The 26,129-nt window shown below is 39.7% G+C and overlaps 1 protein-coding gene across 4 annotated transcripts in view; it reads right to left on the bottom strand.

The window, feature by feature from the left end:
- The window catches only part of MTDH (metadherin), a 50,790-nt gene extending 26,074 nt beyond the window's left edge, over nucleotides 1–24,716 (bottom strand). For 3 of the 4 annotated variants that reach the window (XM_080909490.1, XM_080909492.1, XM_080909493.1), the window contains exons 1-3: nucleotides 24,021–24,715; nucleotides 12,278–12,379; nucleotides 268–352 (exon numbers count right to left, since the gene is read on the bottom strand). In XM_080909490.1, coding sequence (XP_080765616.1) covers nucleotides 268–352; nucleotides 12,278–12,379; nucleotides 24,021–24,398 — 565 coding nt within the window. In that variant the 5' untranslated portion in view covers nucleotides 24,399–24,715. Of the gene's footprint in view, nucleotides 1–267; nucleotides 353–12,277; nucleotides 12,380–24,020 lie in introns of all 4 variants that reach the window. The other variant, XM_080909491.1, reaches the window with a different exon arrangement.
- Nucleotides 24,717–26,129: the final 1,413 nt, after the last annotated feature.

Raw genomic sequence — 26,129 nt, 5'->3', positions numbered from 1 at the left:
GGAAACAAAGACAAGATGAATGGCCTCTCAATTGCTCACAATACTGAGCAAACATAAATTTAAAGGATAAGTAAGCACTATTAGATGCTTAAATGATTTAGATAACCAAAGTGTTTCTTAACAATGTCACAGATCTTTATGATAAAATTTATGGCAATTAAAAAGAGCTACATACAAGATTAAGTCAAACAAATGCAGCTTTTATACCACACACCTCCGTTTAAAAAAATTAAATATTTTCTGTAGGCCTTTCCCTTGCTCAAATACCTTCATCAACTTCCTTTCCATCATGGCGTGAACTGTTTTGCACTGCTTTAGCATCTGACTTTGACTTCTTCTTATTTTTCTTTGACTGAAATAGTAAAATAGAATATTACTTATTATTTTGTTATGTTTCTGAAAAGGTAGGAGCCAATAAAATACATAATGAAATGTATAAAACTGACAATTAGGATGTTTCAGTTTGATAAAAAAAAAAAAAAAGAAAACCCAGCATACTAAGTGGCAATAAGAGGTTATAGCTATAGTCACTTTGCTAATTGTAATTTTCTAGTTTATTATTTAAATACATAAGGCACCACCACATTTTACATATGAGTAAACAAAGGCAGAACAGGCTCTACTGTGTCACGTCAATTTTAGTAAGTAAAAGCTAAAAGACCTGCTTGGCTCCAAAACCACACTATGCTCTCACACATAATGTGTCCTGTGTTACAGTATAAACAGAACACTGTAATACGCTGCTTTAGGAGCAATAAAATTAAATCCAGCATCATTTTCAGAAGGAAAATTATGCACCAAATAGTGGTTGGATTGCACAAGCTATATTGCTGATAAAACCCTATGTACAACTACTCAATATATCAACTGTATACAGCAGAGAGTATCTGGTCAGTTTCAAAGCAATGTGAAAAGAAACCCTCAGACTGCATATGCTTAACAGTTGAACAGAGATAAAAATACCAACATGAAATACATAAATTCCAACTCCTTACTGCTAATTTTATATTCTCTTTTCAAAAGCTTGCCAAAACTCCACATTATTTCTGCATTTAGATAGGTGTCCCCAGAAAAGAAATAACAAAATAGTGGGGTTCTGCTGTTGCTGTTTTGTTGAGATAAGCTCTCCTTTACCATAGGCCGACCTCCAATACAGCAGAGGATGACCTTAAATTCCTAGCCCTCCTGCTTCTTCCTCTGGAGTATTATATCACAGTACTGTCGCACTTGGATTATAGGTGTGCACCATCACACCCAGCCTTAAACATCTGGGTGTACATATACTGTAGTCACTCATTACTGTATACCATCTTTAAGTTACAGGTTACATTTTAATTTCAAGATATTTAAAAACCTACAAATAGAGTCACAGTCTTACATATCTGTGAGCTTCCCATCTATGGTTTCAACCAACTTCATATTGGAATAACATTGAATAAAATGCTCTGTACACAAGTACAGACTTTTTTGATCAGCATTTCTTGAACAATACAGTATGAAAACTATTTATATAACATATATTGCTAAGCACTATAGATAATTCAGGCACAACTAAAAGTATGGAGGAATATGTGTGAGTGATAGATACTACAAACATAGCAACATTTTATAGTATAAGGGATTTATTTAAGCACCTAAAAATATTGGTTCAGGTCCTAATACCATAGAGATTGAAGGACAACTGTATTCTTAAATGGTATGAATTTTGAAATGTAGTAAAACTGTTTTTGACATGACAATATTTTTCAAAAACACTATTTTTTTTTACAAGTTGTTTTATTCTTTTCATAACTGATCTGCATTTGGCTTTAAAGTTTTTATTATCATGTATTATGTATAGTATACTGCTTTATTTTATTTACCAGGTTGTTCATATCTATTTTAAAAAAGAATCCAATTTTTAAAAGAATTTCCTAATTCAAAGTACTTGTAAAACTACCATTATAATTTTTTCTTTTACTGATTTTATAGCAGCCATTCCCCTGCTCCCTTTCTTCACTATGATTCAAAAGAAAAGGTAACACATCAAACAGCCTTACAGTCTAGAGCAGGGAAAGCCCATTAAGGATGAGAGAAACCAGTTTTTAGGCTTTAAAGGCCAGATGACTCTGTGACAACCATACAACTCTAGTATAAACTCAGGCTTACACATCATAAAACTGATGGACTATTCTGATAAAACTTTACTCATGAAAAAAAAAATCAGGATAGACTTGAGAGCCAGAGTTTGCTGTTCCAGTTTAGAAAAGAGCTGCCTAGCCGAAATATAATCTAAGCTATATAGGTAAATTAATATTTATAACAAACATAATTTATAAAACTAGAAATGTAATACAATATATCTAAAATAATATCACTTCAGTGAGTAATCTACTATTAAAATATTCTAGTGATTTAACGATTACGGAGATCTTTGACATCTGGAATAATCATAGCTGATCTGTCTGAAACACATAGTGCATACAGCATACCTAGTGTGCGCCACAGGAAGGAATTTCCATTTAGCACTGTGGACGCTGAAAGGGGGCGGTGAGGATGGGGCCACATGCTTTAGTGAGGAGGCTACTATGCTTCTGTCAAACATGACTCTAAGTGCGCTAAGTGCCTGCTCATACCATCAGACAGTGCTGTTGTCAGCTTTGCTAGAGAAGCTTCTTTTGGCAACAGACAGAGGCTATTTCAGACTCATAATGGTTCAAAATTCTGAAAATGACTGAATGTTCAGCCCTACATGGGACATTTCCTGGGAGCTTAAAGAACACCATGGAGGAGGATTTTTGGGAAGGAGACAAGAGTCAGAAGATGGGGCAGTGTTGTTTTTCAGGCAGGATATGACCATTACACTCCACCCCCAGTATCTGCACCAAATCTGTGCAAGATGAGGTTTGTCAACTTTCCACCATGGAGTGAGGAGATGCTTACAATACCTGTCCCTCTTTGAGTTATTATAGTTAATGGTTTTTTTGGGGAGCGTGGTGGGGAATTTTCTTCAGTCACAGCCACTGAATACCCATGTTCCTATAATAACATCTTATTAATTAAGCTTAAATTGAGTTGTATACCTCCCTCAAGATAGAAACTGGGGAAAAAAGGATTATATTCACTCCAGTATACTAAGATTTGTCAGTAAATACCACCTTGGACTGGAATTAAATATGCTTTAACTTTACCACTATCTCTAAAAATTTTTTTACCAAAAATGCACATTCAAATGAGACTAAACAATATGTAATTAAGACTTTAAGTTAAACATGCAATGCATAGTTATTTGCCTCGGTCCTCTTACTGACAAAGACTTCTTTTACATACAGAGTACATTCATGTTATTTGAACACTCTGCCCCGAAACTGTATCTCCAGCCCTCACTCTGTAGCACAGGCAAGCCTTAAACTTGGTGATTTTCTTGTCATGGCCTCTCATGTGGCTGGGATGACAGGCCTGTTCCCTAAGGTCTCATTCACTGTCTTACACTTTTAAGAAGTTCTACAGTAGCTAAGACTTCTAGGGGAAACCTTTAACATAATAGCTTAGCTTTCTTGTAACTATACTCCCAACCATATTTTGTTGTCAAATTTCACCATGAAATTAGATAGAAATTTGATTTAAAAATATAAATTATCTGAATACACATTTCAAAAGAAAATATGGCCAATAGTATATGAAGAAATGAGCAGCACACCAACCACCAGGGAAATGTGAACCACAGTGAGATATTTTACCTCCGTTAGAATGGCGCTTATCAATAAAACAAGGGCTGGTATGGGAAAACTGCTAATTAAGGCTGATGTCTACCACGGACGGGATAGTCTTCTGGAGCTTGGTGGGTAATGGGGGACTCCCTTCACTACAGCTTCTCCTCCTCTGGGGAGTTCTAAGCTCACATTCGCCTCATTCTGAGGAATGTTACATAGCTTCAGTTAGATTTGTTCTCATAAGAACCTGTTAAGTCCACACCCGAGATTCCTGAAATGCTTCTCTATCCTAAGGAAGTATCGCAGATAGCCTAAGCCCAATGACACGTGCCCATCCTAGATGTTCCTAACTTCAGTCCCCCAAAACTTGATAAGCATTAAATCACCCTAAGTAAGGTTTATCTGCTTCTGATAGCTGGTCCTGGTAAGGTCATTCAGGAATCAGTCTATCTAGGAGGGCAGGGAGATGGTTCAGCAGATCTAAGTGCTTGTAATACAAGTCCAAGATCTGATTCTTATTCAGAACCCACAGAACCTATTTAATGTAACGGCTGGCATGCACCTGTAATCTCAGAACTACATTGAGGAATAAGAAGGTAGAGACAGAAGTATATAAGGCATCAAAATCAAAAGAGACTCTGCTTCAACAAGGTATGAGTGAATCAATTCCCAAATGCTGTAGCACACAAAAGCCTACTCATGTGTACACACACACACACAAACACACACACACACACGATAGTGAGCTATAAACAAAGAAACTCTACTGTTGGGAATATAAACTGAGACAGCCATCTTGGAACATTATGGAAGGTTCACAAAAATAAAAATCGACCTACTGTATAATAGATATTTATTATATAAATATCCAAGAAAGTGAAATCATTCCATCAAGGAGATATTGCATGCTTCCATTCAACTGGAGGATTTTAAGAGTTAGTAACATGGAAATACAAAGTACAAAGGAAGTCAGTACAGAATGACATGTAGGGAAGATGATAAAGCACACACAACTGTCAGCAACAGCTCTAACATTCTCCAGGACAGACGTTGATTTCGAGTCTACAGCAATCAATTATACATTTTACAAACAACTACTGGAAAAGAGATTGAAGGTACTCACTAGACAGAAATGGTAGTGTTTGAAAAGATGGAAACACTGATTACTCATTTGACAATTACATATGTGTACTGAATTATATTATTAAACTCTATAAATAAGAACAAACATTGCGTGTCAATAAAAAACAAAAAACAAAAAAACAACAGCCTTTTCTTGAATGGGCTCCACACAACCAAGACTTAAAAAGCTTCTTGCTATGTGTCAGATATCATTTTTGAAGCTAAGCATAGAGAACCAAATGCCAGTGGATAGCAACTGTGCCAAAATTTACTACAAGAGATACAGAAGTAAACAGATATTAGGAAAAATTCTCATCTTCAAGTGCTACCTTTTCGCTCTTTATATTGAAAATACATTCTTGGGCTGCAGAGATGGCTCAGTGGTTAGAGCACTGACTGGTCTTCCAGAGGTCCTGAGTTCAAATCCCAGCAACCACATGGTGGCTCACAACCATCTGTAACGAGATCTGACACCCTCTTGTGGTGTGTCTGCACTTAAATATAATAAATAAATAAATAATTAAAAAAAAAAAAACATTCTTGTCTCCTCCTATTTGGATGTATTGAGTTGCCCGTCATTAGAAAAGAACAGGCTTCTAGAAATAACAAAACAGCAAAATAAAACAAAATAGTGGTTTTGTGTCAACCTGACACAAGCTGGAGTTATCACAGAGAAGGAGCCTCAGTTGAGGAAATGCCTCCATGAGATCCAGCTGTAAGGCATTTTCTCAACTAGTGATCAAGGCAGGAGGGCCCCTCCCATTGTAGGTGGAGCCATCCCTGGGCTGGTAGACCTGGGTTCTATAAGAAAGCAGGCTGAGCAAGCCAGGGGAAGCAAGCCAGTAAGTGACATCCCTCCATGGCCTCTGCATCAGCTCCTGCTTCCTGACCTGCTTGAGTTCCAGTCCTGACTTCCTTTGGTGATGAACAGCAATGTGGAAGTGTAAGCTGAATAAACCCTTTCCTCCCCAACTTGCTTCTTGGTCATGATGTTTTGTGCAGCAATAGATACTCTGACTAAGACAGACAGTCACATCAAAGTTGAACAAGGCAAACCAATAGAAGGAAGAGCCCAAAGAAGTCACAAAAAATCAAGAGACTCTTGTTTACACACTTAGGAGTAAGGGCTACCTTCTCAATGCGTAACACCCAGCAAATCATCTATACTAGTGCATTCACCTTCATTACTTAAAAAAAAAAAAAAACCCAAAAACTTCAGATGTGCTGCTTGGGAGATAGTTCAGTGGATGAAGTGCTTGCTATGCAAGCATTAGGTCCCAAGAATCCAAATTTCCAATACCTATTGTAAAAGCTGGGTGTGACGGCATGTAGCAGATTTCAGGAGCTGGCTATCCAGCCAGACTAGCCAAAGTTCCAGTTTTAGTGAGATCTTGTATCAAAAAACACAGCGGAGTGGCTGGAGAGATGCCATAGTGGTTAAGAGCACTTGCTGGTGTCCCAGAGGATCCTATACCCTTTTCTGACATCCTCAGGTTTCTGCACACATAAGCTCATGAAAGCAAATATGCAATACACAAAAATAAATGTCAAAAAAAAAAAATACTACAGTGAGAAAAGTAATTGAAAAAGACATCCTAATCTGTACTCTCTACACACACACCCTATGGATGCTTCCCATCACCTGTAAGGAAGGGCCTTCTATAAACAGATTCCAACTATTTTTATATTTATATTCCTCTACCCACAGGTACAAACGTTCCTGTCTTATCTAAGCTGCATGAACAAAGCGTTACAGCTACTGTCAGGGTAACTGTTTCTTTGGTCCTTCACCTCACATTCATGTTCAATGCCTGATATTTGTACTAACCTTTTGGATACAGCTCAAGTTCCATTCCATTTGTTCCATTCCCATCACACACACATACAAGCACACACACAGTTGGTCACACAGGGCTTAAACCCTTTTAATCCCAGTATTTTTTTTTTTTTAAATGTGTAGCCCAGGCTGGCCTCGAACTCGTGATCCTCCTGCCTCTGCCTCCTTCAGCAAATCCTACTGCTGTGCGCCACCACAACCGGCTTAATCCCAGTATTTTAAACACAGAATTTTGTAAACTTGAGGCTAATTGGTCTATACAGTGAATCCCAGGACTGGCTGAGCTACAGAGTAACCCATTAAAACAAAACAAAACAAAAGCAAGAGAGCAATATATATATGTATGTATGTATATATATGAGACATTTATTCATATTATACAGTGATACATAGTAATACATTTCTATATATAATATATGATGAATAATTTAAGAAATCATAATGTATATGAGGCAAGTTTAGGGTATTTCTTAGAATCTCCTTGGGAATTACCCAAAATATGCAAATAAGTAGTTCCAACATTCAATTGTGAACCCAGATAAACTCACTTAAGTACTTAAAGTGTATATATACTCGAAAAACAGCTATGACTTAAATTACTTAAATTCTGACTTTAATCTCTATGATGTATTACACAAACGTAAGCAAGTAACCACTGCACACAGGAGGCATTCAGGATCGCCACAGGCTGTTCTAGTTGATTCCTGTTTTAATGAATGCTGCTTGGATTGTTTTGTTTGGTCACAATTTTCAAACCTCTCGGTCAGAGAATACTTTTTGACACTAAGGATTTATTTAGCTAGTTATGCTAATGTATTTTAAACTAATCACAACTACCTAGCTATATATCTATATAGTGGTATTTTTTACAACAAATGACAATGTGAGAGTATTACTATATTTCAAACATCTTTGATGTTTATTTGTATAACTAATTTAACTATCTACTTTTCTGTGTCCAACTTACTGAAATAACTTGTTTTAATTGTGGAACATGAAGAAAATCCAGACATGTTCACAAATGTGTGAATAAGTTTTACTTTGTAGTGTTGGGGCTTTAACCCAGGGTACTGTGGCATGGTAGGCAAATGATCTATTACTGAGCTATATCCCTGGCTCACACAGAGATCCATCCAATGAAGAAGGGAGAATGTTTTCTCCTCTTCAGATAATCCTGAGTATTCTCCCTTAGTATTACATCAGATTGTTTTCAGGGTTGGAAATTAGAAGGAAAAAAAGGAAACAAATAATTACTAAAAGACATGAGATTTCTTTTGGGAATTAGGAAATTATTATATAATTTGATGGTGGCCGTCCCGGTACTCAGAAACACACCTGCCTCTGCCTCCTGAGTGCTGGGGTTAAAGGTGTGCACAGCTATGTTGTGGTGCTTTGAATGTGTGGTCCAGGGAGTGGCACTATTAGGAGGTGTAGCCATGTTGGAGCAGGTGTGGAAGAACTGTAGGAGTGGGCTCTGATACCCTCCTGTAAGGGGCTGGGATGCTGCCATGCTCCCTGACATGATGATGACACAGTGCACTGAACCTCGGAACCTGTCAGCCAGCCCCAATTAAATGTAGTTTGAAGAGTTGTCTTGGTAATGATGTCTCTTTGTAATAATAAAAACCCTACGATACGTGCTCAATTTAGTAAAATTTTTATTATTTCTTTAAAAATTTTTATTAATTCTTTAAAAAATGTAGCAGGACCTGTGGAAGGTTAAGAAGTTGAGATCAGGCTAGCTCCACAGGCAGGGATTAGCTTAGGTTCAAAACTGTGGACTGTGAGGATTGGAAAGATGGCTCACTGGCTAAGAGGCTTTGCAGAGAATCCAAGTTAGTTCTCAGCATCCATGCTGGCCACGTGGCCAACTCAGAACTGTATATATTAGGTATTTGATACCTCACCCCGCCCTTCTCATGAATATTCATATAAACCCACAAAGGCATACATTTAAATAAATAAATAAACCTTAAAAGAAAAGGGGAAACAAAACAAAACAAAAAAACAACCTGTGAAATGTCTTCTAAAATCACTGGGAAAACATGAGGATTTTTAGCAAAGAAACTATCTGTAACTAAAGTGTCAGAGTATCCAAACCCTCCTCTAGATTCCATGTGCACTTCTTGAGAGCACACACATGTACACACAGGCAAAACTCCCCCACACATTAAAAAAAACCTTTTCATACTCTACCATATTAAAATTAACTTTGAATGAATACTTATTTAATGGTTTTTGTTGTTTTGTTTTAAAAGATAGGGTGTCTTATGTACCCCTGGCTGGCCTTGAACGTACAGGGATCTGCCTGCTACAGTGCACACATGATTCTGTAGTATAAAGGTATTGGTCAACTACAAAATACTGGCTCACTTACTTACACAAATCTTATGAAACAGTAGGATATATTGTAAATTTCTGTTTCTTTTTTGAGACAGGAACTACTCACGCAGCCTAAGCTGGTCTCAGACTGAACTAGTATTTTTAGCTTAGATGGAACTACTCTTAAATTTCTGATCCTCCTGCTCCCATTTCCCAAATTCTGGCATGAAATCCATGTCCCACCATTCCATGCTTTAAAGAGAAAATCATATTTATAATACCAAAAGTGATATTATCAGAATTTTTTAAATATTAGAAGTTGTTAATGTCATGAGAACAAATCTAAATCTTCCAAATTTTTAATTTCTATTTGACAAGTCCATTTATAATTTGCAGTAACACTATCTTGTTTTCCTTGTCATAGAATAATTTTGTTTACTCTTGAGAAAATGCCTACAGACACTTATGTCTGAAAAGCCAATCATTATTTCAAAGAAAAACAGGATACGAGGTAAGTTGCTAGTTCATCTTACAATCACAGTACAAGTGTTTTTTCTTAAAAACTCACTGTTCTTCAACATGAAAGTATACCTTTATACACAGTCACATTTCACCATGCAGAATAGTTAAAAATCATGTACTTTAAGATGGTTCATCAGGTAAAAGTGCTTGCTTCCAAGTCTGACAACCCAAGTTCATCATTAGCCGCTAGAACCCACAAGGCAAGATGAGGGAAATGATTCCTCTTTGCAAATTATCCTGACCACATGATACACACACAATAAATGTGATAATGAATACAGAGTAACAATCTTTTTTTATTGCATTTATTGATAAAGCACTCTTAAATGAAACTAGCAAACTTTCCTTTTCCAAAATGGAGTGGACAACAGTAAGAATAAAGAACAGCTCTAGTTTAGTGCTGTTGTCTTGAGTCACGGCAAAGAGCCAGTAATTTCCTTTTCCCATTAATTTACGTATTTGCTTTACATCCCTATAGAAGACTCGGCCCACCCAGGCCTATGCAGTCTAGTTGGAGGAACAGGATCCACAGGCAGGAAATAGTCAGTGGCAACCCCTGCTCCAGTTGTTGGGGGAACCACATGAAGACCAAGCTGCAATATGCTACATGTACGCAGGAGCCAGGAATTTCACCCACTGCTTCATCATCATCAGTGCAAATATCATCATAGTAAAAGAGGCAAATCGTGTTTTAATTACTAGGCAAATAGTTTTATTTTCAGACACCCAACCAAAGGGTCCTTAGGGCCCCTTTCTCAGGGATTCAATGACCAAACTGAGAATTGCTGCCGTAGAGTAAATGAAGAAATATTACCAGGTATTACTTGTGCAGTTATGTACTTATTTAGCTATTAAAGTAAAGCACACGCCCCTCAGTGTTGCTCACTCAATGCTGTTAGTTCTTATAGTGAATGATATTAGGAATGACATTAGGATCCCAGTGGATATCACTGACCTTATCTTTTAACAATCTACTAGTAACCAACCTTTACACATTTTGCTTATGACTGGTTTTCTAATTAGCAATTTTCACATTTCCTCCTTTAATTCAGATCTTTTAAATCCTAGATAATGGATTCATTCATCATAAATGTTGCTGAAAAACCACCCAACTTTAATTTTCTTCCCTTTGTTTTGAGACAGTCTCACTGCGCAGCCGAGGCTGGCCCGAAACTCACTATGTACATCAAGGTGGCCTTCAACCTACAGATGAACTGCTCCTTCCTCCACCATCTCCAGCAAGTCCATCTTTTCTGGCTACCCATGTAGGATTTCCTTTCTCCACTGACTGACTACCTGGCATCAAATACCCTACTTTATTAGACAGCTTCTCCATTTGCTTCTGTTTGCTTCTTCTTACCTAGACTGCAATTATTTCTGAGGGTAAAAATATAGCTGGGCACACAAGACCTTTTGAGTTCAAGGTCAGCCTGGTCTATAGATCAAGTTCCACGACAGTCAAGGCTATGCAAAGAAACACTATCTTGGAAAAAAAAAAACAAACAAACCCAAACCTAACCAGATAAACAGACAAATATAAAAAACGATTATTATACCTCTATCCCTTTGGTAATTACTGAGCACAGTGTCTGGCCAATAGCCCTGTATGATCTTTACTAGAAACTGGTTATCAATGAGGCACTGATAAAGATCTAGAAAACAAATACATGTGGCAGCATGCACCTGTAATCCCAGCACTATGAAGGTGGAGGCAGGAGAATCGTTAAGTGTGAAGCTAGTCTGGGCTCTAAAAACAGACATTAAAATATATTGTAAAAATGAATAAAAACCAACCTAGAAAACTATGGCAGTTTAATCTGATTTATACAAATAAGCTCACTCTAGCTCTCCATATATAAAATATACGGGTGTGTATTTTCTTTTCCTTTCTAGACTAAGTCTTATATCTGTAGACTTAAACGAGAAAGAAGCCAGTGTTATAACTTGAGATAGAATTATACTGTGTACAAAAATCGAATTCTATAGGGCTGGAGGCAGCTCAATGGTTCAGAGCAATTGTTACTTTTCCAGAGGACTCAAGTTCAGTACCCAATGCACATGACAAGCAGATCCCAACTCTCTAGAACACCAGCTCCTGGGGATCCAATGCCCTCTTCTGGTCTCCACGAGAATGTAAACGTATACACTGCCACATGCATGTGCACACACATGCACATACAGAAGCACCTGTGGAAGCCAGACAATTTCTCCTACTATAGTGATAAGTTTTGGGGATAAACTTAGGTCTTCAGGCTTGGTGGCAAATGCCTTTGCTTGCTGAGTCATGTTGCTAGCCCTTATACAAACCCTTTAAATAGTTCTCTCAGCATAGAACCATTTTGTTAAATAAAATCAACCATTTAATAGGTAGACAATTCTATTCCCCAAATAAGGGAAATCAATTTAATCAACACCACTAGACAATTTTGCTAAGCATTTTTTACATTAAAAAGTACATTATCATGAGTAACATGATTCTAATAGGATAGAATCTTGTTAAATTTGTATCAGAAGAAACCTGTAAAGCCAGAACCTCACTCAAACAAGATACTCAAGTCATAAACTACTTTTGGCATAATGAATGTTTACTAACACCATTGTAAGGTTTTAAAAAATTGGTGACATAGTCTTCTTTAGAAACAAAACTTTAACTTTTATGACCTATCTAGTATGATTAGATATTCCAGTTTCCTTAAATGAAAGATTTACAGTCCTATTAAACATAAAAGCATAGTTTTATGTCATTTTCTTTAAGGTTGTATACATATGTTCCCAAGCTTACCTTTTCATTTTTCTTGTCTGTTTCTGGTGGCTGCTTTGAAGTTATACTTCGGGGAGTTCTAACAACTTCATCCTCGGGGATATCAACAGTACGTCCATTTGGCTGCATAGGTGACAAAAAAACCAAAAAAAAAAAACCAAAAAAAAAAAAACACTGTATTATCAAACTGACAGATAAGACCAAAGATTTATAACTGGGAAATAACATATACAACAATGAAATTCTTCCCTGAGCCAAATTAACAGGGAAATCATGGAAATTTCAATGGACTAATGGGTGTTTTGTAATATTATAAAAATGTTTTTAAGTTTTATATTTTTATTTATTTTGTATGAATGTTTTGTCTTACATGTATGTCTACTGGCCATGTGTCCCTGTGGAGATCAGAAGAAAGCATCAAATTCCCTGTAACAGAAGTTATAAATGACTGAGAACCCTTTGTGGATGCTGGAAACTGAACTTGGGTCCTCTAGAAAAGGACCCCTCTCCAGCAACCCTCTAGTAATAAACTTATACACAAAATTCTGTACCACAAATTTTCTGATCCCACACAGTAGTTCCTCTAATAATAACTTAAAAAAGAAGAAGAAGAAGAAGAAGAAGAAGCAAAGATAGTTTACAAGGAGCTCTGAAATGTATTTACACTGTGATCACATTACTGGGCAATCTCAGAACATCCCTATGGGTTTTGGTGCTATTCAAGAGTCAGTAAACATTTTTTAAGGTGGGTTTATTTATTTATTTATTTATGTTTGCTCGAATTATGTGTGCATGAAGGCCAGAAGAGGCTGTGAGACCTTCTGGAGTTTAGTTCAATGTGGAAAACAAATTAGGGTCCCTTGAAAGAGAGGTACATTTTCTTGACCAGTGACCCCATTGTCCGGAACCTCATCAAACTTTTTTGTTTACTTTGAGACGGGTTTTCTCTGTGCAGCTCTGGCTGGTCTAGAACTCAGATTCAACTGATTCTGCTCCCCATTCCCCCATCCAAGTACTAAGAATCAAACTTCTTCTCTATAGAGCTAGACAGAAAATATTTTAGGACGTATGGGTCATACAGTCTTCATTATAGTCTTCTTCTCACTTATCTATTTCTCTCATATTCAGCCCATTAAAGTCAGTCAATTGATGTGATAGTCTTAAAAACTTTGTTTCTAATATTTGCAGAATAGACTTTTACCGAAGTGCATATCATGGTATAGCTGACTACTGAAGGGGAGAATGAATGTCAAATAACCGTGCTCTTCTTATGTATTTCTTCTCTGGCTCTCTTCCCAAACCCCTTTTGCCTTGTCCTATTTGGGTTTGTATTTTACTCTTCTTCTTCTTTTTTTTAAGATGCATGTCGGCATACTATAAAGAAAGAAAAAAAGGTGTAGATTTGGGTGGCTAGGGAATTGGAAGGAGGCTGGAATAAGCTGGGGAAAGGGAAATCATAATATTTTTGTATGAAAAATCTATTTAAAATCTTAAACAAGTGTCTATAATATAACTTTACATGCATTGTTAAAAATAATCAAGCAGGGGCTGGAGAGATGGCTCAGTAGTTAAGAGCATTTGCTGCTCTTGCAGAGAACCCAAGTTTGGGTGGCTAAAAACCATAGTAACTCTAATTCCAGGAGATCTGATACCATCTTCTGTCCTCCCTTGGCATCAAAGATGTAAACCACTTATACACATAAAGTAGAATAAAAATAAATCATTAAAAATATCAGACAGAGACCATTTACATTTAAAAATCCAATTTGTAGGTTTTCCAAAGATATGTGGCAGGAAGTCAAAAACAAAAGCTGTCTTCATAGCTGAATAAATGTCTAATTAACCTGCTGTATTTTAACCTGTTAGAATGAGACGGTGAAAGCCTGAACCCATACTTCCTTACTCTTGATCTGGTTTCTTTCTTCTGAGTTGCTTTGATCACTCCCTAGGTAAGTGTGATCATAGGATGGAGCAATGCATGGGAGGTAAGACCCCTAAGAAGTGAAGTACACTTAGGCCATTGACACCAGGTCCTCAGAAGCTCGTTTCCACTTTCCAGCCTCTGTCTTAACTTGTCACTCCCATAGACTGGCTTGTCTTTATTTTCTTAGGTGAAATCTTGCTTACATTGCCCAGGTTAGCCTTAAACTATCTCACCCATCTTTTGAGGTGTAAGGTTAAGTGTGCGCTACTAGTTTGACTTCCTTTTTCTTTTTAAATAGAAATGGAATCTCAATGAGTTATTCAAACTGGCCTCAAACTCTTGGATATATGTAAACCTCCCACTTCAGCCTTCCTGGAAGTTAAGCCTATGTGGGAAAGCCATTGCACCTAAATATCATAGACTTTTCCAGTTCATATTAACTGTCTTCTCTAGCCAAACTTAACTGTTCTCATTTCCTGTGGTTAGTTTTTCCTTCCTCCCGATTCCTCTTCCCTCCCCTCCCCTGAGACAAGGTCTCACTTGTAAGTGTTACTGGTTCTTGCTATATAGAACAGGCTGGCCCTAACCTCTGGAGTGTTGGGATTAAAACCCATGTGCTACTGCACCTAGCCTGCACCATCTCTCTATGTAACTGAACAATCTTTCCTCTTAAAATTTTGGTTACAATGATTAACAGCAGACTTCTATGTCATGTGAACAGCCTTTACTAAATAGGATTACAAAACAATCTGACTTCTAATGAGCCCTGAGTTTTATTATACCTAGCTACGAAATTTGAACAGCACAACTGGAAATTACTTGGAAACTAGTTAGAAACTAGAATTTCAATTACCAATTGCCACAGAGATGGAGCATGGGTTTTGGAACTGGACAAACTGAGATAAGACGCAATAGCTACAGTTAACCCCGTGATGTAAAATTATTTGTGTGTACATGAGAGAGCACATGTGGAAGTTAAGAAGACAGTCTCTGGGAGTTGTTTCTCTACTTCTACTAAGTAGGTCCCACACTGTGCAGACTATTTTATTGTGTTTATCTATTTTAAAGCCCAACTTCAACTTAAAAAATTCTTCATAACACTAGAATCTTATGAATATAATCTACAATATAATTTGCAAGTTTTGCCATATAGTCTGAGCTATTTCATTTTGTGGTGAAGATCCCAGCCAAAGTCCAATTCTTCAGGGATTACAAAATATTTCCTGATTAATTGTATCATGGATGGAATACCTGTGACATGGTTAAATTATGCTCTGATTTCTAAAAAATTAAGTACAAGCACTGTTTTGTTTGACATAAGGACTGAGATAAGGGCAACAGACAGGGCTTATTGTCTTTGTGCTTTTTGCCTAGAATCTGATGATGGTTTCTAGCCTTCTTTATATCAGTTTCAAAGTCATTAGTAGAATTAGACAGAAAACACAAGAAGTATAAGAACTCCCTAGATGACATCAAACTTAGAACTTTCTATTTTATTTGAATAATAACTTAAAAACATTTATTATTCTTTTACATTCTAACTGCAGTTTTTCCTCCCTCCCCTTGTCCTAGGCTTAACAAAGCAACCTGGTCTGAGGAAAACAGTCCCAAAAGTTGGCAGGAGTCAAGAGAGTCCCTGCTCCCACTGTTGAGTGCCACAAGAACAATCTACACAACTGTAGCATATATGCAGAGGAACTAGGTCAGTCCTACACATGTCTCTAGTTGTCAGTTTGCTCGCTGTGAGCTTCCAAGGCTTTCTTATACTTTAAAGCAATAAAGATGTAACTTAACTGGGAAAGTTGGGTTTATTCTATGAATACAATTTAATATCCTGGAAAATACCACAGAAATCAGAGAGGTATAAAAATGACCTAGGCTAGTCAGTGGTGGCATATGCCTTCGATCCCACTACTCAAGAGGCAGGTGGTGGTTCTCTGTGAGTTCATGGCCAGCTTGCTTTACAGAGAGAATTCCAGGACAGCTAAAGCTACTATGCAGAGAAACACTGTCTTGAAAAGCCAAAAACTAAAAACAAAACAAAATGCAACATGACTTTCTTAAACTGGAAATTAGAACACCATTTAGCTTACGAAACTCCTCTTGTCTATGACCTCAAGTATGTCACTTAATCTCAAGGCTCTTCTGTGAAACCAGGAGTATTTTTGATATATCACTTAAAGATTTCTTTCTTCTTTTATATTTACTTATTTTGTACATGAGTATACTGTCTTTGTCTTCAGACACACCAGAAGAGGACATCAGATTCCATTACAGATGGTTGTGAGCCACCATTTAGTTGCAGGGAACTGGACTCAAGACCTCTGTAACAGTCAGTGCTCTTAACTGCGGAGCCATTTCTCCAGCCCCACTAAAAAATTTGTGAATGTATTATTATTCATGGGAGGTACCCATGAAGGCCTGAGACATCTAAACCCTGTAGAGCTTCAGTTACAGGCTTTTGAGAGCCACAGAATATGTGTGCTAGGAAGAAAACTGAGTATCTTAACTGCTGAGCCACCTCTCTAGCCCCATATTACTACTATTCTTTTAAAATTAAAGCCAGAGGAATATACTTTAAGGTAAAGACAGGGTTGTAACTTAGTAGTAGAGCACTTCTATAGCATATAGACTTGCATTCAATCCTTTATGTGTAATAAGAGAAAAATAGACTGATGTGTTAAATAGTAGAATTTAAGATTTAAAAAATTTATGTGTATGAACCTGTTTAAGTATACGTGCACTGTGTGCCCACAGATGTCTTTGGAGGCCAGAAAAGGGAATGGAGTTATGAATTGTTGTGATCTACTGAATGGGTGCTGGGTATTAAATCTAGTCCCATCCAAAAGTACTTTCTGCAGTACCAGCAAAACCACTACCAAATAAATCAAACCAAGAACAGTCCTAGTTCCACTGGGAATATATTAAACTATACATTTATTTAGCTTGATATCAAATTCCTCAAATGACTACAAGTGTTATTTTAGGCATTTCAGCGACCAAACAGAGCCTCTCATGTCAGGCAGGGTTTGCCACTGCCTTGCACTCTATGTAGCCGCTGAGAAGCAGAACATACCCTAGTGACCATCATAAAGGAAGCCATCTGAAGGCAGAGTACTGAAGGGGATAACAACTCCAAATACAGTGCCTGGAAAAAATTCTGATATATATATATATATATATATATATGAATGTATGTATGTTTGGTGTTAAGCCAATTGGCTTTAAACTTGCTATGGAGCCAAGGCCAGCCTTGAATTACTAACCTTCCTGCCTCGCTGCCCAAATGCTGGGATTACAGACCTTAGCCATCTCTTCTGGCTTTCGAAGGTGATTTTAATAAGATCTAAGGACTGATAAAACTAATGGTGAAAGACAGTTCTAGAAGCTTCATCATTTGTAAATCAATTATGTAAAGACAATAAACAATGAAAACATCTGTGAAGAACCAAACCAGGCAACAACTACCAGTGCAGTTTAAAGCAGCACCAAGTGGCTTTGAAAGAAGCAGGTGCTGGGACATACAGGCCATGGAAAGAGGTTTTGATTGTTAGTTCAAAAGCTATAAAGTGTTGATTTTAGGCAAGATGGAAATTCATTATTATCCTTACTAGCTATGCACGGGGGCAAATGCCTGCAATCTCAACATTCAAGAGTCAGGACATCACCACTGAAACAGGAGGCTCCTGAGTTAGAGGTGAGCTTGTGCTACTAAGTAAGAAAGATACTTAAAAACAAACAAACCAGGGGCTGAAGAGATAGTCCAGCAGTTAAAACAATGGTTCTCAATCTTCCTAACGCTAAAGACCATTCATCCAAGATCCTACATCTTTTGAAATCTTTACTCAGACTAAAAGATCAAATCATTTAAAATCTGAACTGACTTGGGGGCAACATGGAAAACCACATAAAGGAATTATTTTTTTAAATGCCAATAGAAAAGAAAAAGAATGAAAGAAAAAAGCCTGAAAATGAAAGGTACCCTTTCCTTTCCGTTTTAGAGATAGAAACCTGCAATTCTCACCTAAAAGATCTATAGCTAGATTTTTTATTATTATTTTATTATTAGAGGATAAAAAGCAAACCAATATAGGTTAAAAAACATATTTAATAACAGAAAGCAAAAGCAGGGTGGTGGGGCACACATCAGGCAGGCCAACTGTTGGGACTTGAGGTCAGCCGGTACACACAGCAAGTTCCTGGACAGTCAAGACCACACAGAGAAATCCTGTCTCAAATACCGGAAAAAAAAAAAAAAAAAAAAAAGATGTATTTAAAGGGCTTAATATAATCATCCTACAAATGAAACCAAAGTTTTAAAAATAAATCTTAGGTTACTAGGGAGAAAGCTCAACTGTTTTCAGCACCCACATAACCATCACCTGTATCGATAACTCCCAGACTGGGGTGAATGGGGTGTATTAGGCAGGGACCCTCAAGTTTGCAGGCCAGCCAGTCTAGCCAACTGAAAGGCTTCAGATTCAGTGAGAGACCCTGTTTTAAAAACTAAACAAAGTGAAGTACTTGGTTGCAGAACATGGAAAATCAGGCGAGACCAGCTGGGGGGGGAGGGGAGGCAGGCAGGGCAGTATGGGTACAGAGAAGTCAGTCTGAAGCTGACTGGGAAATTTCCTCCCCACTGGCTAGCTTTTCACGTGGAAGCTGCTGTGCACGTCTCTGGAAGAGGAATGAACTCTTCACAGTACAGTATCTACCTGCCAGGCAGTGTGTAGGCACCAACTGGTGCCCTAGTAGAGTGACTGTTATGGGCAACAACAGGAGAGGCACATGTTAGTACCATATAAAGCTGTGCACAGCCCACGGCTGAGGAGTCGTAGACCGTTACCACATTCCTTGCCCTTACCAATGCCCCAGATCCTCCCCACCTTCCCAACTTCTTTTTCCTTTTCTCAATCTCTCAAAAACAAAACAACAAAAACGAAATTCAAGACATGAAGCCAGTAAGACAACTTAGTCAAAGCCTGGGTAGCTGGCTACTACATGTTAAAGGGACACGATACTAAAACTGCCTTTCTAATTTGTGTTCACGCCACAGCTCAGTGCTGCTTTCAACACAGGCCAAAAGTGTTCTGTGATGGGCAGCAGTTAACAAAGTGAATGAAAACCGAGTAAAATGCTGAGAATAAATAACACGAGCGCTCCGCTCCAAATACAACACCCCATTCCCCACCCAAGGTTCAGAGAACGCTGTGGGAGAGGAGGAAAGAATATAAACAGGAAGATGAAGAGGAGCTGGAAAACGCTCTTTGGACATGACATGGCTACTGTGCTCAGGAAGAAACGGTAACAGTTACCTGCCCAAGATCAAGACAGTCCCCAAGTCCCTCGTGGATGACGCATGAGCCCACAGGCCTCATTCTTAGCTAAGGAGTTACTGGAAGTTGACAGGCGCTAGGACAGAGGGAGTCACTTTCCTTTCAGGCTATGACTACCTAAATTACGGTAGATGGAAAGTCACCCACCCCATACCTTTGTGCGTCCAGGCATTAACTGGACTCAGTGGGTCATTGAAAAAAAGGATATGTGAAGTTGGGAACATCTTAAGAAGGAGGTAAGGGAATTGGAGGAGTGGATATATAATTTATTAAGATACAAAAAGCCAATGGAGGTAGCACATGCTTTTAATCCCAGCACTTGAAATGCAGAGGCAGGTAAATCTCTTGAATTTGGGGCCAGCCTGGTCTACAGAGTTTCAGGATGGCCAAGGCTGCACAGAGAAACCCTGTTTCCAAAAACAAAAAGAAAGAAAAGGTTTTCTTCAATGGAAGGCCATCAAACACATTCCAGGGCAGGCCCAATGCCTAAGAGTAGTTAGCTACCATAAAACACAATCATGTTTTATGGTACACCTTTTGTTTTGTTATTTATTTGTCTTACTGGTTTTATCTGTTTTGACCTTTTTGTTTTTTAAAAAAAATATTTTATTTATGTGAGTACACTGTAGCTGTCTTCAGACACACCAGAAGAAGGCATCAGATCTTAGTACAGATGGTTGTGAGCCACCATGTGGTTGCTGAGACTTGAACTCAGGACCTCTGGAAGGGCAGTCGCTGCTCTTAACCACTGAGCCATCATCTCTCCAGCCCTTTGTTTCTGAGGGCACAGAAGTACAGGAAGTAAGTACATTAAGTTGGGTGGGGAGCGTGGTAGGGAAGATCTGGGTAGTTGGGGAAGGGCAAGAAATATGATCAAAATGTATAAAAATTAAAACAAAACTGATTACTTGTGGTTGCTCATGACCACTTGTAACTCCAGTACCAAGGGATCCAATGCCCTCTTTTGGCCTCCATGGCCCCAAGCAACGTTTATGTGCAGGCAAAACATTCAAACACATAACAAATGTTTAAGACAGAAAGAGAAGATTAAGGAAGATATTCAACATTGACTTTGGCTTCTATAGCCACACATATTCAAGTTCACACAAACATATATATATCACACATAAACATTTTGAAAATAGGGATTGCATAATTTAGGCAATATATCCTGAAACATAAAATGTCCATTCGAAGAAACTAGTAGTTTACATCACACCAAATCCACCTGAATGACTCAACCAGAAAAATTGGGGGGGGGGGGGGGGGTGTTGCTGTAGAGTTGAGGCTGACCTCAAATTCAAGATCCCTGTCTCTGCTTGAGTTTTATGACTACAGGTATACCACCACTGCATTGCTAGAAAGACTTATTGTTTTTTAAATGAATACCATAGTTCAAAATGGCCTGGACCTCAAGTAATTTTCCTCTACCTCAGTGCTGAAATTACAGGGTCATCTCTGTGTAGTGATGTTCATTTTTAGTCCCAGCACTTCAGGAGGTAGAGGGAGGGAAAGCTCTGAATTCAAGACCAACCTGGTCTACCTGCTAAACTCCAAGACAGCCAGAGCTGTATAGTGAGTGAGACCTTGTCTCTAAAACAAACATACAGAAAACAAAAGTTCTTATAGCACAGGCTTTATGCTCTATCCCAGTGAGTGACTTTCAAACTAATCAGCTTATGAACACTAATGTAAAAAGCCAGGCAGTGGTGCACTCTTGTAGAGCCAAAACCTCAGGGCCGAGGTTGAGGAGCACTTCCAGACACGTCCAGCAGGTCCTCTAGACCCAGTTCTAAACAGTTTGACTTTAATGGTTTGAAATGCAACTCAGGAATCCACAAATCTTAAGAACATTCGACTGACTCTACTGCAAATACTTAAGGAAGACTCCTTCAGTGTTTTAACCAAGATCACTTTGAATGTTGGGACTATAGGCACATGACAAGACCCCCAAATTATGCAGTTCTGGCCAACAAACTCAGAGATTCATGCATCCCATGCAAGCACTCTAACCTACTTAGCAAAAAACCACCAGTCCCTAAAAATAAAATGTTGGTCTTTATTTTGTTTAATCCATGAAAGCAGAGCATACAAAGGGAGTGGACTGTGTATGTGGAGCATAGAGCTTCCTGGGGAGACAATGAGCTTTTACTTTTTGTGTTTCTCTCATAGTAAGAAGAAAGACACTCCTTGCTTTCGACCTGTAAGTAGGCCTGTTTTTTTCCTACCCTAGGTAAAAATGCAGCACAGTACAAGAAACAAAGTGAATAGAAAATGAAGAAGTTCATACCTAGAGAAAACAGTATTTCTCTAAGGGGAGTTTGGGATAGGGGTGTCAGTCCTTATAATCAAATGAGAGACCAATTTTGTGAGTCACAAATGCACTGAAGAAAAACAAGTTTATGCCTGTGCTGGAATACAAAACATATTTCTGAGTTGTAGTCAAAAGTTTCAGGACCATAACTTCCCTAATACATTCTTATTACTATTTGGCAGATGGTTATTTTTTCACCCAATTCAAAATCAATGATCCAATCTCAATTCCAGCTCTTCAAAGATCTCAGTAGATTTACTTATTACCCTTCCATCCCCCTTCCTTAACACAAATGAAAAGGGGGACGAGCCAAATCCTATCTGTTGTACATTTCCTATAGTGAGTAAGTGTGTTCTTCCTTAGATGAGTCATCTGTATCACGATCACTTCAAATGGGCTTTTGGACGGTCTCTCTCCTCAGGTCCATCTGAAATTCTAAACATCCTAAAGAGGCCTTGAAAATTTCATAACCTTAGTATTAATGATTGTGGTTTGTTTCAAGATCACCTTTACTGTGAAGCCAAGCGTCCTATTTTCATTAAAACATTTCTTAACCCTTGATGCTGTCTACAGACCTTTTAATTATGCATGCTCTCAGTGCTGTTTCTCCTCTCCTAACTCCTGGAAGTATTATACTGGTAACTTTCTAGGTTTCCTCTCTTCTATCTTTCCACTCAGCAATCAAAACCTGAATGCTCATATGAGCTGCCAGCCTTCTTTATTGTATTATTACTAACAATATTTTTTATGTGACCCCCCAGCTTCCTTTAATAACCTTCCTAAATTTCTCAAAGTGCAACTAGTCTCTACCTTCTAAATCACATCAACATTGTATTCACACCTCTATTTAGCACTTATGGTCCATGAACACAGTTTTTATGAACCCGTCTCCCACACACTAGCTGCCATGATCGACTTTAATTCCTACATGCCCATCAAACACACCAGAGCACATCTCTTCATAATAAGAACCTGGCACTGGCTTATTGAATTGTTCTGAAAAGGTTAAGAGTTACATTCAGATGATAGAAAAATAGGAGGTATTTCTTTTTCTTTTTGGAGACAAGGTTTCTCTATGTAGCTCTGGTGGTCCTGAAACTATGTAGATCAGGATGGTCTCAAACTCAGAGATTGCCCTGACCCTGCCTCCGAGTGCTGGGATCAAATGCATGCAACCACCCACACTACGCTAATAGACAATTTCCAATGTTACTTATCTTTCATATTACATAAAATATGCAAAACAGGCTACTAAAATAGTTCAGTGGGTAAACGCACTTGCCAACAAGCCTGAGTACCAAGATCCACGTGGTGGAAGGAGAGAACTCCAACAAGTTCTCCTCTGACTTCTGCATGCGTGCCATGCACAAGATCTCCCCAACAAATATACCAAAATGCTACGGAGAAATCACAACTCAGGGTACAGAAGTAAAACACTGAGGCCTAATAAAAAAAAAATGAGATGACTTTTCCATTTTCACATGTGGTCCAGCAAACGCGTGGCTTGAAACCTCTCTACCTTCAGCATTCCAATCTGTCACCCCTTTTTACTTTATTAAAAACAAACACACATAAAAACCTGCCACACTGTGGACCGTACTACAGACTACTTTGCTGAATTCGCCTTATGTTTTGCTCAGAGCCATATATCCTGAGAGTCTTAGATTTCCAGCTCCCTTTTGCTGAATGGGCACACTCACCAAGCTAAGGCAGGGTAACCATTTCCCTTTAACATTTCCAACTAAGATGAGTATGTCTTGATATGGACACCTTTAATCCTCTTTAAGCCAGAGTTTTTAGGTCACCGTATATCCTCCACTAGCCACGGTCTCAGGTCTCAGCGTGACTTGAGATCTCTCTCTCTCTCTCTCCCAGGCAGTCGTTTCTGAACTTCCCAACGTCTCTCTAGGGTCCCATTACCCTCCACATGCAGCCTCCGTCCATAGGCCTCTGAAGATAAGCTTTTGGGGGAAGCCAAGGTTCCCATACATAACGACTGTAAGTTTGGGCACATTTATTTATACCTACCCCTGGAGTTAATTTCCATGCAGAAAAAACTCGACTTTCCTACTCGTTCTTATACATTCCGACTTCACCCTACTCAAGGAACGTGTTCACCTCACCACCTCGTCCTGAGCTCTCTCGTGCTCTCGCCTCCCTCGACCACCGGGGCTGCTCGCCACTACTCACTTTGGGTTTCTCAGGCAGCTTCTTCCTGTTCTTCTTCTTTTGCTCGTCGCTTCTGAGATTCTTCAGCTGGGCTGGGTCCTCGGGGGCCGGAGTCGGCAGGGCCGCCTCCTCCCGCTTGCGGGGCGGGCTCCTTCGCTTCCTACGGGCGCCGGCGCAAGCCGCAGCCCAGCCGTAACCTAGAAGGAAGAGCAGCAGCAGCCCGAGAGCGCCGGTGCCCACCAGGATCACCCAGCCCGGGTACCGCTTCGGCTCCAGCCCCAGGTCAAGGCCCAACTCGGTGCGCAGGAAACCCAGGCCGGCCGAGAGCAACTCCCGCAGCCGGGCAGAGCCCTCCTCGGCCTGCTGGGCCAGCTCGTCCTGCCAGCTTCGTGCAGCCATCTTCCCTCCCGGCCCGAGACTCGCGGGATGACGCCGGGGAGCACAGACGCCGCCGGAACAGCCGTGGGAGGCGACGAGGGCCGCGACACCTCAGGCCGAGCGCATCGCGGCCGCCCCTCACACCGGAGTGGGGAATGGGCGAGCGCCGCCGCCACGGGGAGGGCCGAGGGTTCCCAGTCCCCCCCAGCCGGCCTCACGCCGCCGCCGCCGCCAGGACACGGGGCGGCGGGGACAGAGTGTCTCCAGAGGCGGCCGCTAAGTGGCGTCGGGGCGCCAGCACTAGGCCCCGCTGTCCTCCCCCGGCGGAACAATGGCGGCTCCGGCCGCGATCCACGCTGCGCGCCGAGGCCGGCCGGGTCACGTGGAGGCTGTGGGCGGGGCGTGCGTCACGTGGGTGCGATGGGCGGGGCCTGGCGGACTCCGGTCTTGGCGGGGGTCTCTCCTTGAGGTCGCGCAGCTTTGGGGAGCGCGTGCTGGAAGCCTGCAGGCTAGGGCGCCCCGAGTCCGGAGCAGGGGCTCAGGTGTGAGGCCACATTCCATCGGAGTCTGAGCAGGCTTTCCGCTCTCTTTCCTGCAGCGAGGGTGCAGTGGACCGGCTTTTCCTCCCTAGGGCAGGGGCCAGTCGGATGCTTCCAAGGGGAGTTCTGTGGAGTCTGAGGCTGCGGGCACGTGTAATTCACATCTGAGTATTTCTTCGGGGCGGACTCGCATATTCACATTTGCCAACGTTTGCGTCCGTTCTCTCATTCACTCCTGCTGTCTGTTGTCAGGCTCCAGAATTAAAAAAGCAGGCAAGCCCGTGGGAGGCACTATTCTTTTCCTACTAATTTGTAGCCTTAATAGGAAATATTGAGAGGAAGCCCATTAGACTGTATTTATATGCAAGGGAAGCATATTATTTTAAGCTTTTATACAACACAAAAAGAGTTGCAATTTTTGAATGCATGTGTTGTCCCAACAGTCGAATGTGGCATTAGGAAGAAACTAGGTGGGTTGGGGAATGTCACTCAGCGATAGAACATGCTCGCCGAACATATGCAAGGCTCTGGCGTCGGTTCCCAGCACCAAAAATAAATAACTGAGGCGCTTCTTCAGTTATTAATTATAAAAGTGCTTGGGAGCTACCTTAGTACTTGCATCTTGACTTTGCTGTAAGGAAACTGTCTATAATTAAATGGTAATTAGCATGTAAGCAACTGAAGTAACCACAGACTAAAAACCTATTCATGTATTTGGACCCATCAGTATTGTAATGAGTTTTGTGATTAATGGGTGGAGTGGAGTTTTATAAGTAATAAAACTACTTGCTAAGCCTTTTGCAGACTTATAATTAAGGGTTAAATTATAAAGGTCAGAGCCTTAAAATGAGATCTGCATGAACTCTAAAAATTAACAAATTCCGTTCATATTTTTGGAATAAGATTTATAACCCCACCTATTTTTCCTAAGAAGTTCTACTGATCATTTTAGTTATCCCCATGGATTTAGAAGATTACAGTAATTGTAGCTGAGCATGATAGTCCATTCGACGGTCTAGCAAGTAAATACTTTAGTAAGATCATACCATCTTGTGTGGGTTTTTTTTTCCCATTTGCTGTATTTGGTATCAGGGACACACTTGCCATTCTATCTCGCCCTCTGTCCTCCTCTGTGTATATGCACATTGATGTGCACTTTATTGTTGTGATTATGCTAGGGATTGAACCCATATTCTTAAGCATGGCTTGCACT

Source organism: Micromys minutus, assembly GCF_963924665.1.
Source record: "Micromys minutus genome assembly, chromosome: 33".
NCBI lineage: Eukaryota > Metazoa > Chordata > Mammalia > Rodentia > Muridae > Micromys > Micromys minutus.
This window is presented reverse-complemented; position numbering and strand designations above follow the sequence as displayed.